The sequence below is a fragment of the Choristoneura fumiferana genome, chromosome Z (genome assembly GCF_025370935.1).
Source record: "Choristoneura fumiferana chromosome Z, NRCan_CFum_1, whole genome shotgun sequence".
Classification (NCBI taxonomy): domain Eukaryota; kingdom Metazoa; phylum Arthropoda; class Insecta; order Lepidoptera; family Tortricidae; genus Choristoneura; species Choristoneura fumiferana.
In genome coordinates, this window is record NC_133472.1 from 6,161,744 (window position 1) to 6,177,007 (window position 15,264).

Here is a 15,264-nt window from a genome sequence, read left to right on the forward strand (position 1 = left end):
TTAGTATTTTTTAAAGCAGTCGGGTATTTCGATTTTTTTAATTTATATTTTTATTTCACACTTTTCTGTGATAATCGTATATTAAAACGATTATAACTTATATATTTAGAACGGGCTAATTATTAGCTTTCATTTGATATCCCACTTGATAGGTTTGAATAAAAAACAAATTTTGAAAACTTACAATTTGGCGCCATAAATCAGCCATTTTGTTTTTTTAAGAATTTCATGTACCCAGTATCACTCGCGTCATTAAGATGAATCAGTTATCAAAATCGGTTCAGCCGTTGAGTATTTGCGAGAGGACATAGGAATAGACATACATACATACATACATGCGCGTCAAACACATAACCCTCCTTCTTCGCAGTCGAGTAAAAAAGCCCAAAAGCTTCCTCAAGTATATAAGTCCGAGGCAATATAATATGCCGTGGTGGCCTAGTGGTTTGACCTACTTATCGCTTCTCAAGCAGAGGATCGTGGGTTCAAACCCCAGCTCGCAGTTCTAAGTTTTTCGAAATTCATGTGCGAAATCACATTTTAAATTTACCACGAGCTTTATGGTGAAGGAAAACATCGTGAAGAAACCTGCACAACCAGCGAAACAATTCAATGTGTATGTGAAGTTCCCGATCCGCACGGGGCCCGCATGAAAACTACGGCCCAAGCCCTCTCATTCTGAGGGGAGGCCTGTGCACAGCAATGGGAGAGTGGGACATTATAGGCTGGGATAATGATGAATGTAAAATATTAGCTTTTGCCCGCGACTTCGTCTGCCAAGAATTCATTTATTGCTATGCCGCGTGAACTGTAATTTTCCGGGATACAAACTATCCTATGTCTTTTTCTAGGCTCTCAAATTTTACCCATATCAGGCGCCGCTCACTCCGCGATTATGCTTTCCGTTACAAGTAGATGCCGTGTGCCACTCCGGAGTGGCCTATTTAGGGGTTGCCTCGCACTGGACTGTACTTATACTATTATTTATTCTTTGTCCCAAAACCTGTGCCCAGCGATGGGCTGAAATTAGATCTAGCTTTGTACAGTATACGTAATTAATACGCATGTTTTTTTACAGGTAATATAAATAGTCAATATACAAGATGTCACAACCACGACTATGGGCAAGCGCAGTCGGTAAGTGAATCTGCTTCTATAGAAATAGAAATAGAAATAAAGTATTGCATAAACTCTGAGAAGTGTACACGTAAGGAAGCGACATGTAGCACACACACACATGTTCATTATGAACGCTTCTGTAAAAGTATCGACAGCTAATCCAATTCCCACATACAATACATATTCAGATAAACTTAATTCTAAAGAAATACATTATAATGTAATGTTTTATGTACCTTTATTAGGTTTGGTATCAACCCTGCAAACTAGGTGGGAAGGTTTGACGCGTCCTTAAGAAATATTAAGTTTAAGGTAACTTCACACTGACCTGCCATAATTCAAAAAGGTCGCATTATCACTCATTTACATTTAGTTGCTGAATTTGCTATATAATACGAGTACTCTGTGGTCTAAAGTACGGCACAGTAAAAAAAAACTTCGTAGTGGTACATTCTCCTATTATTGTGGGAGTAGGTCATAAATTCATAATAGAAAGATCTCTCTCTAGACAGATGTTATGCATGGTATAGATACTACCTACATTAATGTGAGTACCTAACGACTTTTACGTAACAACAGCGTCTGGATTTGTAATTCAAATGAGTTAGCCAGTTAAAGTTTACAGCAAAGTTTTGACAGTAAATATTTATATTTCAGTTTGCTCGTCAATATCTAAAACGCCAAAATATTAAATACCTCTATAATAGAATTCCCAAACTCTATTTGTATTTGGATACTCGTTATCTTTTAAGCAATTACACGGGCGCCCGAAAGTTCCAGCGAGGACTAATTGATATTATCAGAAGGGCCATTTTCATTCGGTTTTAGACAATTTAATTAGAAATTTGGACGGGTAAAGTCATCTCCGAAAAGTATTAACTTTGATGGAGAAGCTTTCTTTTGTAATATTCAACGAGACGAGACATTTTCTGCAAGTGCGAGCAAATTTTCTGCAATTGCAAGCTCTTAAGTACACTTCTGGTTTTTTCTTGAGTTTTCACAAACTTCGACCGATGGCTCAATTGATTAATAGAAACTCAAATTCAAACCGCAATGGGCACTTTTACACGTCATTTTTTAAACTACCAGCGCTTTCGGAAAGACCATCATCGGTTCAACTACCTGGTTAATAACTTTTAATTAGTTATGGTAAAATTCATTAAAGGTATTCCACACGAACACTGACGCAACCAAAAAACTGCCGAATACCCAAAAAAAGAACTTTATCTAGATGCATATCATAACTTCCCTATTATATGTTCAGAAACGACTATCAAATGGCCTTTATTAAGAAACCTGGTATCTGCGGGTGCATCTTAATGTTCACATTAAAGTACAGTGCATCTTAATGTTTACATTAAAGTATCGGTAATACTTTTTTTAACAATGCATATCTGTACATACATATTGTAGAAAACTTATGACATGCATGTAGATAATAATTATTATTCAGTCAAAATCAAGTCAAAGTCAGTCAGTCAGTCAGTCAAAATCAAAGTCAAAGTCAAAGTCAGTCAAAATCAAAGTCAAAGTCAAAGTCAAGTCAAAGTCAAAGTCAAAATACAGGCCATATCTGAACATATTATAGAAAACTTATGATATGCATGTAGATAAAGTTATGTATGCGGCTATACATAATTAGGCATTAAAACACTCGTGTGATCTTATTTAAAGTACACACTCGTACTTTAATGCCTCTCATTATGCACCAGCCACATAAATAACTAATAAAAAACCGGAAAAAATAGGTACAAAATATCCAAAGAGTACAACGCCAACTCGGACGTTGAAAACGTCGAAAATAAAGCGTCTGAAAACCTTCATTCACCATTATCTCTGCTAACATTTATATATTTTCCGGTTCAGGGAAATTACATGTGGGCCGTAAGTACTTGCCGCTTGTAATCGGATTATTTTTATTTGATGTGCCGTTTACCGTGCCCTTTAAACATATACGACCAAATCCACCTAATCCGGTCCAAACAGAATAATATTTGCATCTAAGAGCCCGCTTGAAAAGTATGTTTGTAGTATTATTATCATCATCAGCATATAGCAGTCCACTTCTGGACCGTATCCCCCAATTAGCGCCATTACGCCCTGTCTTCGGCTCGACGCATCCAGCTTCTACCAGCAACCAGCAGCCATTCGGAGATTGTTACTTCACCTGGCCGGAGGGCATCCATACGCTTGCCAAGACGCGGTCTCCGCTCTCTTGACTCTTTTACTCTACCGGTCGTCGATTCTTACAGATTTAGCCCATCCCACTGTCACTTCAACTTGCTAATTCTCTGAGTTATGTCGATGACTTTATAGTTCTGTGTCGGATCTTTTCTGTTCATCGGATTGAATCTGTCAGAGGTAACGTACTAGCAGACCTACCTTTCGCGTCTATTTCTTTCTATCACTTATCTCATAATTTCTTAATTGGTTAGTGGAAACTTTCCTGAAAAACATCGTTGCCAAGGGATCCGTTTATCTCTATTTAAGCTATTTAAGAATATTAAGAACATATGCTGGCGAACAAATTACAATATTTTATTTTTTTCCTTATGATCATCACACGCTCGACCGGTTTTTATTATATAAACATAATTATCTTTATTATCATTCCGAGTTTGAGTATTGTATATTTAAACGTTATAGGGAAGCAACGAAAATAAAAATACTTAACACGTTTTTTGTATGGGCATCTCGGTTCATTTTTAATTTATTTTCTTTTAACGCCTCAAGGTCACAAAATATATCATTCCCAATATAATTTCTTTGCTTTCGGCGTCGAGACTCTAGGTCCTTGGGGTGAGGGTGCGCTGGAGCTACACAGGGAGCTCAACAATAGGTTAAGGTAGGGCTGCCATCTCTAAAATTTGGCTACCAGGACCCCCCAGGATTTTGGAGCCAAAAACCCGGACATGCCAACAGGTTAGGTTTTTATTAAACTTGGTCAGTAGGTATAATAAAATATAGGCCAATCAAATAAGATCCTTATAAAACGATTGACAGCTTGCTGGAAATTAGTTCTTCGAAAAATTCTAATTGCATTGGTCTAAAAATTAAAAATATTTTTAAACCTGGACTACAAATGAAACCCCGCCCGGACGCTCCCCGGACGCCCTCTAAACTAGGACAAATCCGGGGAAACCCGGACGGATGGCAGCCCTAGGTTAAGGGAGGCTGTGGCCTCGCGCCGGCAGCTTTCTCCCGCAAAGAATCTCAATCGCAGTTCAACGCGGGAATGCTGCGTGATCACCATGCCAAGAGGCCCACCTCTCTCTTTAAGGAGGGTTATGTTTTTCGAGCGTGATCACAACATGCCTCGATTTAGAGGAGCACCCTTCTAGGGTAATTAAGTAGAGGGTTATCGTTTGTTTTAGTTTACGTATGTATTTTAATTAAAGTTTTAGTTTTAGTTATTTTAATTTAATAGTAGTTTTACGTATTTATTTGTTGCTGTGGCAGCCTTAGAAATACAATACACATGTAGGTATACGTTTCAGCTATCTATCTGTTACGAGTCTCCAGAACTAGCCCTGTGTCAGACAGACTGGAAGCATAGCGGACAGTAATAGGGTTCCATAATGTGACCCTTCGGTACGGAACCCTGAATGAAAAAGTCAACACGCAAGATAAACTGACGTCACCCCCTTAAATACAGGTCCAGCTGTCCCCCCTTTCGGGATATCATCGGAATATCGGGATAAAAAGTAGCCTATGTGTTATATAAAAGGCGAGTGCAGGCGAGGGCAACGCACCCGCAGTGCTATTAATGCTGTAGGTGTCCATGGGCGACGGTGCTCGTTGTCCAGCTGTTTGATTAAAAAAAACTGATAAAACTTTGCCTGACACTATTTACCGGCTTATTTATTTTCTTTCTTTCTTTACTTACCAATATTACCTAATCAACATTTGTTTAGCCGTTTTAGCGTAAAAGAATAACAAACACGTACGCACACACAAACGTTCGCTTTCGCATTATATTAGTAGTACTAATCAACTAATGATGGGAAGAAGCGTTGAGTTGATATTATGTTGTGACGTCATTTGCGAAAACTTTTGTTTAATCTACAAGAAATCGATGTTATCATAAAGTTTAATAACATAATATTAAAGTATAGCTGTAGCTCGAGACTTCGTTGGCAAAAAAAACGTGGGAACTGTGCCAAATGTCATAATTCCAAACCCAGCTTAGTAGCTTTTGCGGAAGTTTTTGCGTGAAGAAGTAATAAACATACACACACACGTACAAACCTTCGCTTCACAATATATTTAATAGTAGGACTATATTATAAATACTATCATTTATATGTACCAATCAGGCTGATTATTTAATAGTACATTACTGTAGAGGCCGGGAAGTAGGGGGTTGCCGGCCAAGCAGATATAGACTAGGATAGGGATGCGAGGCCGGCAACCCCACGTTCCGGCCGAGCCTGGTATAGTGTTTTTCTCAAACATGACATGAAAGAAATTTACTATTAAACTACTAATAATTCTCAAGCAAACTTAGCCGTTATAGTTTTCCTTCAAAGTTTGATAAACTTACTACAATTCTGATTTTTTTTTAAATTTTCTACCCACCAGTTTAGATTTTAGAGGCATTGGGGCGCACGATTTTAATGAAAAATTGCATTTTAAAGTTGAATATTTCGCAAACAAATCACTGAATCGAAAAATCGTCTTAACAAACCCCTAATGGTTTTAAAACACCTATCCAACGATACCCCACACTATAGGGTTGGATGAGAAAAAAAAATCACCTCCACTTTACGTATATTGGAGGTACACTAAAAAAAATTATTCTGAATTTTTTATTGTACCATTTTGTCGGCACAGTTTACATATATATCTGTACAAAATTACAGCTTTCTAGCATTGATAGTCCCTGAGCAAAGCCGCGGACGGACGGACAGACAGACAGACATGGCGAAACTATAAGGGTTCCGTTTTTGCCATTTTGACTCCGGAATCCAAAAAAAGATCGTGTATAAGCAAGCTTGAACTTTACCTTGCCACTCCGCAACCCTGCAACCAACCGGCTTCTTCTGGAGTTACTTAGGTTTATATTTTATTATTTATAAACATCTTTACGACGTAAATATCATACTGACCTAGATATGGCAGTAAAGCGGATAAAGAGAATAGCTCCCCTAGTTTCACACCATAAAAGGCTTTATGACTTTCTTATGGTGTTCTAGTCTAGAGAGACACTATAACTGTAGATACTATCGAGTCATTTCATTCGATTCCGATTCCATTGTAGGACATTCTCACATTAAGTGTCATCGTTTATGGCCGTCGTTTTTTTTTTTGAATATTTTATTCATACCTTTTTGATGTTTCAAGAAAATAGTTGCTTAAATCTTATAATTCATCATTTGATATCCATCACACTCTATTGAGAACTTTTGGCTTGAAAACGTAATAAACAAACATTCTACACTATTAGGTACTTATACTGTGAATCTACTCACATTCGAATTTAGAAAGAAGTAATTTTTGGAGCATGTTAGAAATTAGTGCACATAGCATCTGCATTTGACTTCATGCTCTAAGCCCAGCTATGCTCAGGGAATAGTAATATAGCGACGAGCATAAGCATAATTCCTCGACGCAGCTCACATAACTAGCCACTGAATTAGTTATTTTAACTTTTGCCTCTCGCTTATTACCCACGTGTTATATTTTTTAACTTGGTTGGCTTTATGCATGAATAAGTCAGAGACTTTATTTCACATAAAACTAGCCCTTTTTAGCGGATTCAATTAAGAGTCAAAAACTCGAAGTTCGTATCGTACCGTCCCTCTCGCTCTCGTATTAAATAGTATAAGTGTCAGAGGGACCGCACGACACGAACTTCGAGTTTCGAGTTTCGTAGTAGCCCTGCTGATCAGGCCCTATAGGTACTATGAAGTGCAAAACTCGAACTTCGTATGTTGCCGTCCCGCTGGCAGTTATGTCATTTAATACGCGAGTGAAAGGGAATGCGATAAGAACTTCGATTTTCGAGTTTCGTAGTAGCCCCTAAGGATCTGATTTCACAAAATTTCCACGGATCATACTAAAAATTATATCACGTACTTTTTTTTTAAATTATATGTGTAGTAAAATTATACAATACAGTTCATGTACATCAGGTGAGATAGGGGTCAATCACGGTCAGTTTCATGTAAAAAAAAACAATAGTAGCTCAGTTATTCTAGTAAAATCAAACCTTGAAGTTTATACTCGAATAATTCTATAAAAGCTACTCAAATTTAATATTGGTTTTCCTAGTGCATAAAGTCATCCAAAACAATTATTTTAACTGAGAAGCATAGAGTATAGAACAGAATAGAATGAATCAAAAGCCGTAAAAATTTTCGAGTGCTGAATGACAAGAATATCACTCTCTAATTCCATTTTTTTTCATCCGATTTTTATATTTTATTTCAGAGTTTCTCGTTTGGAGCTATTTTCCTAATTAAGTATATTGCAACTGGAACACAAAAAAACCGCCCAAGAGCGTATCGGACACGCCCGAAATGGGTTCCGTAGCCATTACGAAAAAAATAAGTAATATTTTTCTAAGGATTTCGTATTTTGTACGGAATATTCCAAGTTTAGTTATATTTTATATCTTAGGCTGCTATTTACTTTTAAACTACTAACTGGTTTAGATTTTAGAGGGGAGGGGGGACCCTCGATTTTAATGAGATTTTGCACTTTAAAGTTGAATATTTCGGAAAAATATCAAAGAATCGAAAAATCGACTTAGCAAACCCCTAATGGTTTTAAAAGACCTATCCAACGATACCCCACACTATAGGGTTGGATGAGAAAAAAAAATCACTCCCACTTTACGTCTATGGGAGGTACCCTAAGAACAAATGTATTTGTACCATTTTGTCGGCGTAGTTTACTTATATATCCGTGCAATATTACAGCTTTCTAGCATTGATAGTCCCTGAGCAAAGCCGCGGACGGACGGACAGACATGGTGAAACTATAAGGGTTCCGTTTTTGCCATTTTGGCTCCGGAACCCTACAAATTTAGACGAGGATTTACTAGAGCTATAAATAATACGATTATACGAGTAGGTACCTAAGATGATCGTCTCAATATTCGTAGCAATGTTTGGCTATATAAGTATGCTTGGCTCCTTTGTGGTTCAGTTTGACGAGCATTAAATCGGCGAATACTAAATGTTATATTTATCAGCCTTAATTCACTAATGAAATCAGTCACGTTGAAGTCGCAGATACGTGGAAACAACCTTCTTTTAAGAATAACGCTAGTTTTTAATTTTATTTAAGTAATAACGTTGAACAACAGACACTGTTTCTGGATTATTCTATAATCTTAGTCTAAGTGAACCTTCGACAGTTCCCACGCGGCTCCATTGTTCTCGCTGTGTTGTGACGGGGGCTTGGGAGTGGCTTTACCTGTATTAAAAGACAACGCATAGAGAATCATGGGTTTAAAGATTGACCTTACAGAAATCATTATCATCATTACCATATCCGTATGATGTCCACTGTTGAGCAAAGGCCTCCCCCATATACAAATCTGTTCACTCACGAAGGCGCGCCCCTCGTCATTTTTAGGGTTCCGGAGCCAAAATGGCAAAAACGGAACCCTTATAGTTCTGTCTGTCTGTCTGTCCGTCCGTCCGCGGCTTTGCTCAGGGATGCGCAGATTTTGCACGAATATGTATGTAAACTATGCCGACAAAATGGTACAATAAAAATGTAGTGTGGGGTATCGTTGGATAGCTCTTTCAAAACCATTAGGGGTTTGCTAGAACGATTTTTCGATTTAGCGATATGTTTGCAAAATATTCAACTTTAAAGTGCATTTTTTCATTAAAATCGAGCGTCCCACCCCCCTCTAAAATCTAAACCGAGGTGAGTGGAAAATTTTGAAAAAATTCAGAATGGTAGTAAGTTTATCAAACTTTGAAGGAAAACTATAACGGCTAAGTTTGCTTGAGAATTATTAGTAGTTTAAGAGTAAATAGCAGCCTAAGGTATAAAATATACCTAAACTTGGAAGATTTTTTTTTACATTCATAAGTGTTTGTTTATAGCCTAAATTGAACAGAGATATTTTGACTTTGACTTTGAGATGCGTGCGTGTGAGACAGTGTTGATCTATACTAGTAAATTAATTGCATATACACATAAAGCACACAATCTTCTATCTTAAACTCATGTAATTAAGACATCGTTTTAAATAACACAATAAATGACGATCAAACAACGCTACACTTTATAGGTACAGTCAAGGATACTGAATCACATACCATGGTGGAACCTTTGAGCTACTTATGTCATATTGACATCCCCTACATTTGACAAAGAAACCATAGCGAAATTGATTATGAAAAGATTCCACCCTGGAACATGATTCAGTTTCCTTGACTGTACACGTGCTTGAAATTTTCTATCTTCGCAAATTTGATGAGGTAATATTATTTGCTGACGGTATAGCCTACAAAAGGTACCCTAATGGGTAAAGGGTTTCAAAGGGCACAAGATCAATAACGTTTACTCAGCTTGCGGTAACGTTACAAAGCTTTCCCGTACCATATTTACTTTAACGAAACAGGCACTTTGTGTACGCCTAAAAACTATTTTTACCCCCTGTTTTACCATCCATTAAATTTATTTGAAGGACAAATTTGATGCCGTCTCTGTTTGTTTTGTTCGAATAGACGAAGACGGCATCAATTTATCCGTCAAATAAAATTAATCAATGGGTGATAGCCCCTTAGGATCGCTTTATTGTCCATCAGTCTGTCAATACCCTTTTTAACCCTCACAAAAAGGGGTGTTATAAATTTGAAGACATGTCTGTCTGTGGCATCGTAGCTCTCAAACGGATGTACCGTGAAACCGAGTTCCTTTTTTAACCCCGACGCAAAAAGAGGGGTGTTATAAGTTTGACCGCTATGTGTGTCTGTGTGTCTGTCTGTGGCACCGTAGCTCTTAAACGGGTGGACCGATTTGAATGTGTTTTTTTTATTTGAAAGCAGATTTTCTAGCAATGGTTCTTAGACATGTTCAATAAAAATTGGTTCAGCGATTTTCCAACTTTTTGTTGGTTAGGTTATAACTTTTCTAACTTTTCTAAGGTCTGCTTAATTTGAATCAGTGAAATAAATAAATAAATATCACGGGACAATTCACACCAATTCACCTAGTCCCAAAGTAAGCTTAGCAAAGCTTGTGTTATGGGTACTAAGCAACGGATAAATATAATTACATGGATAGATACATACTTAAATACATATTAAACACCCAAGACCCGAGAACAAACATTCGCATTTTTCATACAAATATCTGCCCCGACGCGGGAATCGAACCCGGGACCTCAAGCTTCGTAGTCAGGTTCTCTAACCACTAGGCCATCTGGTCGTCTAAAAAATTTTTTAACAAAAAGTAAAACCGACTCCAAAAAATAAAAAAATAACAAAAAATGAACCGACTACAAAACCCTTGAAAATATTTTTCTAGGTAAGTAAGTACGTACTAGCTCGAAGTCGGTGCCTCAGCACGAGCCAGCAGGAGTGGGACAATTCACAATAGTCTTCTACCTCACCTACATACTATGGTTTTCAATCCCTCCTGCTGGGTCGTGCTGAGTCACCGACTTCGAGCTAGTACGTACTACTTACCTAGAAAAATATTTTCAAGGGTTTTGTAGTCGGTTCCATTTTTTGTTATTTTTTTATTTTTTGGAGTCGGTTTTACTTTTTGTTAAAAATTTTTTTATTTATCACTTTTTAGTGATTTGTAGCCAAAGAACATCTCACAACGATTCCATTAAGCTCAAACACGACTTAGTTACGTTGTTTTATAACAGAGTTCCGTTGCCTACCTTCTGGCTTATGCATCAGATCAGTTCGAAAGAATCATTAACTTAAAGCTTCTTCTTAGTTGCTTATCTAGGTAAGTATATTAATCATGATAATTTAAATTTAACCCGTGCAATACTTGTTATTGATAGTAGTAGTTCCGTTGGTCAAATCTGGTCTTCATCATCAGTTCCACTTCACCAAATTATGATTTGCAAGAGCAAATGCACGAGTTACTGCTAAATATATCCAAATTACTATATGTGTCCCTACAATATTTGAAGAGTTCCTCGATTTCCTTAAGATCAGATCATCAGATCCTAATTTGCTGCTTATGGGACCTAATTGAAAGCATTCCTAGACGAACTCAAAAAAATTTTTCAAATCGGTTCATAAATGACGGGTTCTGAGGTAACAAACATTAAAAAAAAAAAAAAAAATACAACGAATTGATAACCTCCTCCTTTTTTGAAGTCGTTAAAAGAATCAAACTTATAAGTCAACACAATAAAAAGATAGAGGGGTTAAAAAAGGTTCGTCCACGCAATGTGCGAGGGAATCATAACCATATTCCAGGATCATCCAGTTGTCCTAGAAACTTGAAATCCATACTAATATTATACAGTATGTTACCGGCACCAATTATACTTTTAATACCTAACTCGGGAGACATTAATTGCCATGGCACCAAGCTACACTACAAAGTTAATGGACCCAACATACAGGGTGTTAAAAAAATCCTGTACTATGTATACTGTAGATAACCCATGTTAGGGCTACTGATTACTAGAGAGCGGATTTGAAGTAGCGATTACAAGTTTAATATGGATATGACTAGTGCGATTGGTTAGTAAATCTAATAAATTAATTTATTAGATATCATGCTGTTTATTGGTTTTACAGTTATCTTATTACTTACGTACCGCAATACAATCTTATAGATAATTATATTCAATAAATGTTATTCTTGCAACAAATTGTAAAGCAAATAATATGTAAAGAAAAATATTTCATTGTAATCAAAGGAGTTTGCTCAAACATAATAGATCCTATTTATTACGCACCTTACAATAAAAATAAATACTAGTACTAGTCTTATCCATATTAAACTTGTGATCGCTACTTCAAATCCGCTCTCTTCTGATTACTAATACGATACAAGTTGAAAAATATTGAAATTCGAAAAAAAGAATTAAGTTTTGTAAGGAAGATGACTTATCTCCATGCAATATAAAAATAAATCGAATTTGAATGTGTTTCCACTTGTATCGTATTAGTAATCAGTAGCCCTTATATGGGTTACAGTGTAGTCTTACACTATTTTTTAACACCCTATATTCGTAACAAGAAAATTTCAGAGGTCCATGCCCCTCCGCGGAACCCTAAACTGTACTTGATTATGTTGCTAATAGTTTCATCAAACGGTGTTTTTGTTTGTTCGGCCATTTTGATCCCACGGCATTGTTTCGCGATGACGCAACGAGGTGAAAGTTCGGCTTGCGCAAGAGTTGCTATGTGTTATATTTGCGGGTGAAATTGCGAGGGGGAATGTGGTGAATTATGTCAAATGCCAAAACAGCAACGTGTGAAGGCGTTGGCGAGATGAGCAAATATAGTATGATTGTTTTTTTGGAGTCTTTATGTCTGTATTTTTGTCTGTATTTTTTATTTCAACTCCAAATTTGTTACTGTTACGGGTATCCCGTGAAACCATATCGAAAATACAAGCTGAGACATGGATGCACAGAAAAACCAGAAAAAGAAACCAGCGCTGGGAATCGAACGAGGTCCTCAGCAATCCGTGCTGCGTGTCTGGGTGAGCGGTTAGTTCCGAAATAATGTGACGTCTCTATGAGAGCGGAACATAGATGTCGCTAGTGCTGCTGCTTAAGTAGCGTAGTAGAAATAAGCAACCTGAGATATGTATGCATAGGAAAAATTCATGTCTAGATTCCCGTCCAGCGGTGGTGTAGGGGTTATAGCACGCAGCACGGATTGCCAAGGACCTGGGTTCGATTTCCAGCGCCGGTCTCTTTTTCTAGTTTTTCTGTCCATCCATGTCTCAGTTTGTATTTTCGAGCAAATATAGGTGACTATGACGAACATGTAGGTCACCTGATGTCAATTGAGAAGTAGACACCAGTGACACCACAAAATTCATAGATATCATCATCATAGATAAAGTAATGGCTTGTGTCCTCAAGACGAATCCAATGTCGTATCATTTATCAAAATCGGTTCAGCCGTTGAGTAGTTACGAGAGGACATGGAAATAGATAACAACATAACCCTCCTTCTTCGCAGTGGGGTAGTTGTTCTAGAAACTGGAAATTTTAGTATGACGGAGTCCTAAAAACATTGAAAGTTAAATAAGATTTTGTTAAGTATTGTAAATCATTTAAGGATCTCAAATTGATTAGTATCAATTACTAACTGCTTCATATTAAAAACATCAAAAACATCCTCAAACCTTTGCTATGCCAAAATGAAGTGACAAGACGGAAGTTACTTTATGTATACGTAATACGAGCCGGGATTACACACATGCTCTTTAAATATTAAATTAGTAGTCAAGGCACCTTTGAGATTTGAGAGCTATGTATATTATCTTAGGGTGTATTAACTCCACATGTGTACAGTACATAAACTATACTTGGTTTCAATAGTTAATTAACTAAATGTGAACAAACTTCAGCTGTCAGATTTGGTACATTCAAGAAGTTTGAACATTTTACGTAGGTAGGTACCTACTGATATCTATCATTGTAATACAAAATAGACTAGTGCAGGGTTTCTCAAACTTATGGCTCCACGTACCCCTGTTAAAGTTTCTAGACGATGGCGAACCCTACCTCCCCCCCCCCCAAGGAAAGTAATAAAATTGACTGTTTTATTTCAATCATCATCATAATAATGTATATATATTTTATTTCATAAAAGGTAACAAATATAGGTTAGAATCATCTTGCCAACGAAAATACAAACTGAAACAAACAACAACAAATAACAAACAAATAAGGAGCAAGGCTTTAGCGGATCAAAAACGTTTAGATCTACGTAAAGGGCGAAAAAACGTCTATCGGCTGCTGTGGCGAATCGACGTGTATCGACGGAAAAGTGAAATAAAAAATACAAAAAGACTCCAAAAACCAATCTTATCATCTTGCTAGTCTTGCAGCCTGGTGGTTTTTGGAGTCACGTAAACCTTGTCGCGAACCCCCTACCGTCGAATAGCGAACCCCTAGGGGTTCGCGTACCCCACTTTGAGTAACCCTGGACTAGTGTATTTCAATACAGAAATCTAAATGTTTAGATAGTTTAATGGGGGAATTTCAATATTTAAGACACCAATTGACGTTGTTTTGTTTACATTTAGTTAAATACCTATCCAAACCAAGTAGGGTGGCTAAAGGTCTCTACACATTACACCGTACGAGTATCATGATTCATGCGGGTGACACTCTTTCCCGGCCCGGATAATACCGACATGGAAATACCGACCCTGTTTTTCGTTACTTTTCGAAATCCTCGTTGCTTCTATAACTCGGTCTTGTACCTCATTAAAATACCTACAATCAACACCTTTCTTGAAACTTACAGCCTTCTTGAAAAAAAAATTATATACATATAAACAATTTCCCGTTATGGGCTATTTACAGAAAGACCCTGTTTAAGTTGACTCCCCATGGAAATTAATTTTCGAAAAATAAACAAAATGAATAAGTAAGTGGTGGTTTTAACTGCTCTACATAAATCAATGAAACACAACGAGTGCACGTGATGGATTGCTACTAAGTCAAAAAGACAATTGTCATTTTTTACTACACGAATCCTTTCGATTTCCCCTGTAACACGAAGGTTTTTCTAAGAGCTATTTGTCACTATCTTCTGTCAATTTTAAACACGAAGGTAGGATTCGATTTGTAGCATTCGAACATGGCAGATGTAGACAATATCTAATTTTGCTATTTCTGTTTCTTTGGCTAGATGAAGTTTAATTTTGATAGTGTTTTATGCGACGTTACAGTGATCTCAAAATTCTATATTGCTCTCGTGTCTGACATTTTTTAATGCGCAAGTTGTCTCCACGTGGTTTCTCGAATTTTACTGCAATCACCGTACAACGTCCCTCTCAAAAAGAGTTTACCTTGACACTGGCGAAATTGTCCTAATTAAGACAGAAAAGCCATATTTGAAAAGAGAACTAGAAGAACACGAAGGTAGTAAAGTATAAAGATATTTCTGACTTCGACTGTAAAAACATGGACCCTACAAGGGCGCAGCAACATGAATGTTTTTAAACATCAAT

General features: G+C 37.0%; 1 protein-coding gene across 1 annotated transcript in view; it reads left to right on the forward strand.

Moving 5' to 3' along the window:
• LOC141443295 (protein obstructor-E-like) overlaps positions 1-15,264 on the forward strand; it is a 50,551-nt gene that overhangs the window by 20,235 nt on the left and 15,052 nt on the right. The window contains exon 2 of the mRNA XM_074108562.1: positions 1,079-1,137. Coding sequence (XP_073964663.1) covers positions 1,104-1,137 — 34 coding nt within the window. The 5' untranslated portion in view covers positions 1,079-1,103. The remainder of the gene's footprint in view (positions 1-1,078; positions 1,138-15,264) is intronic.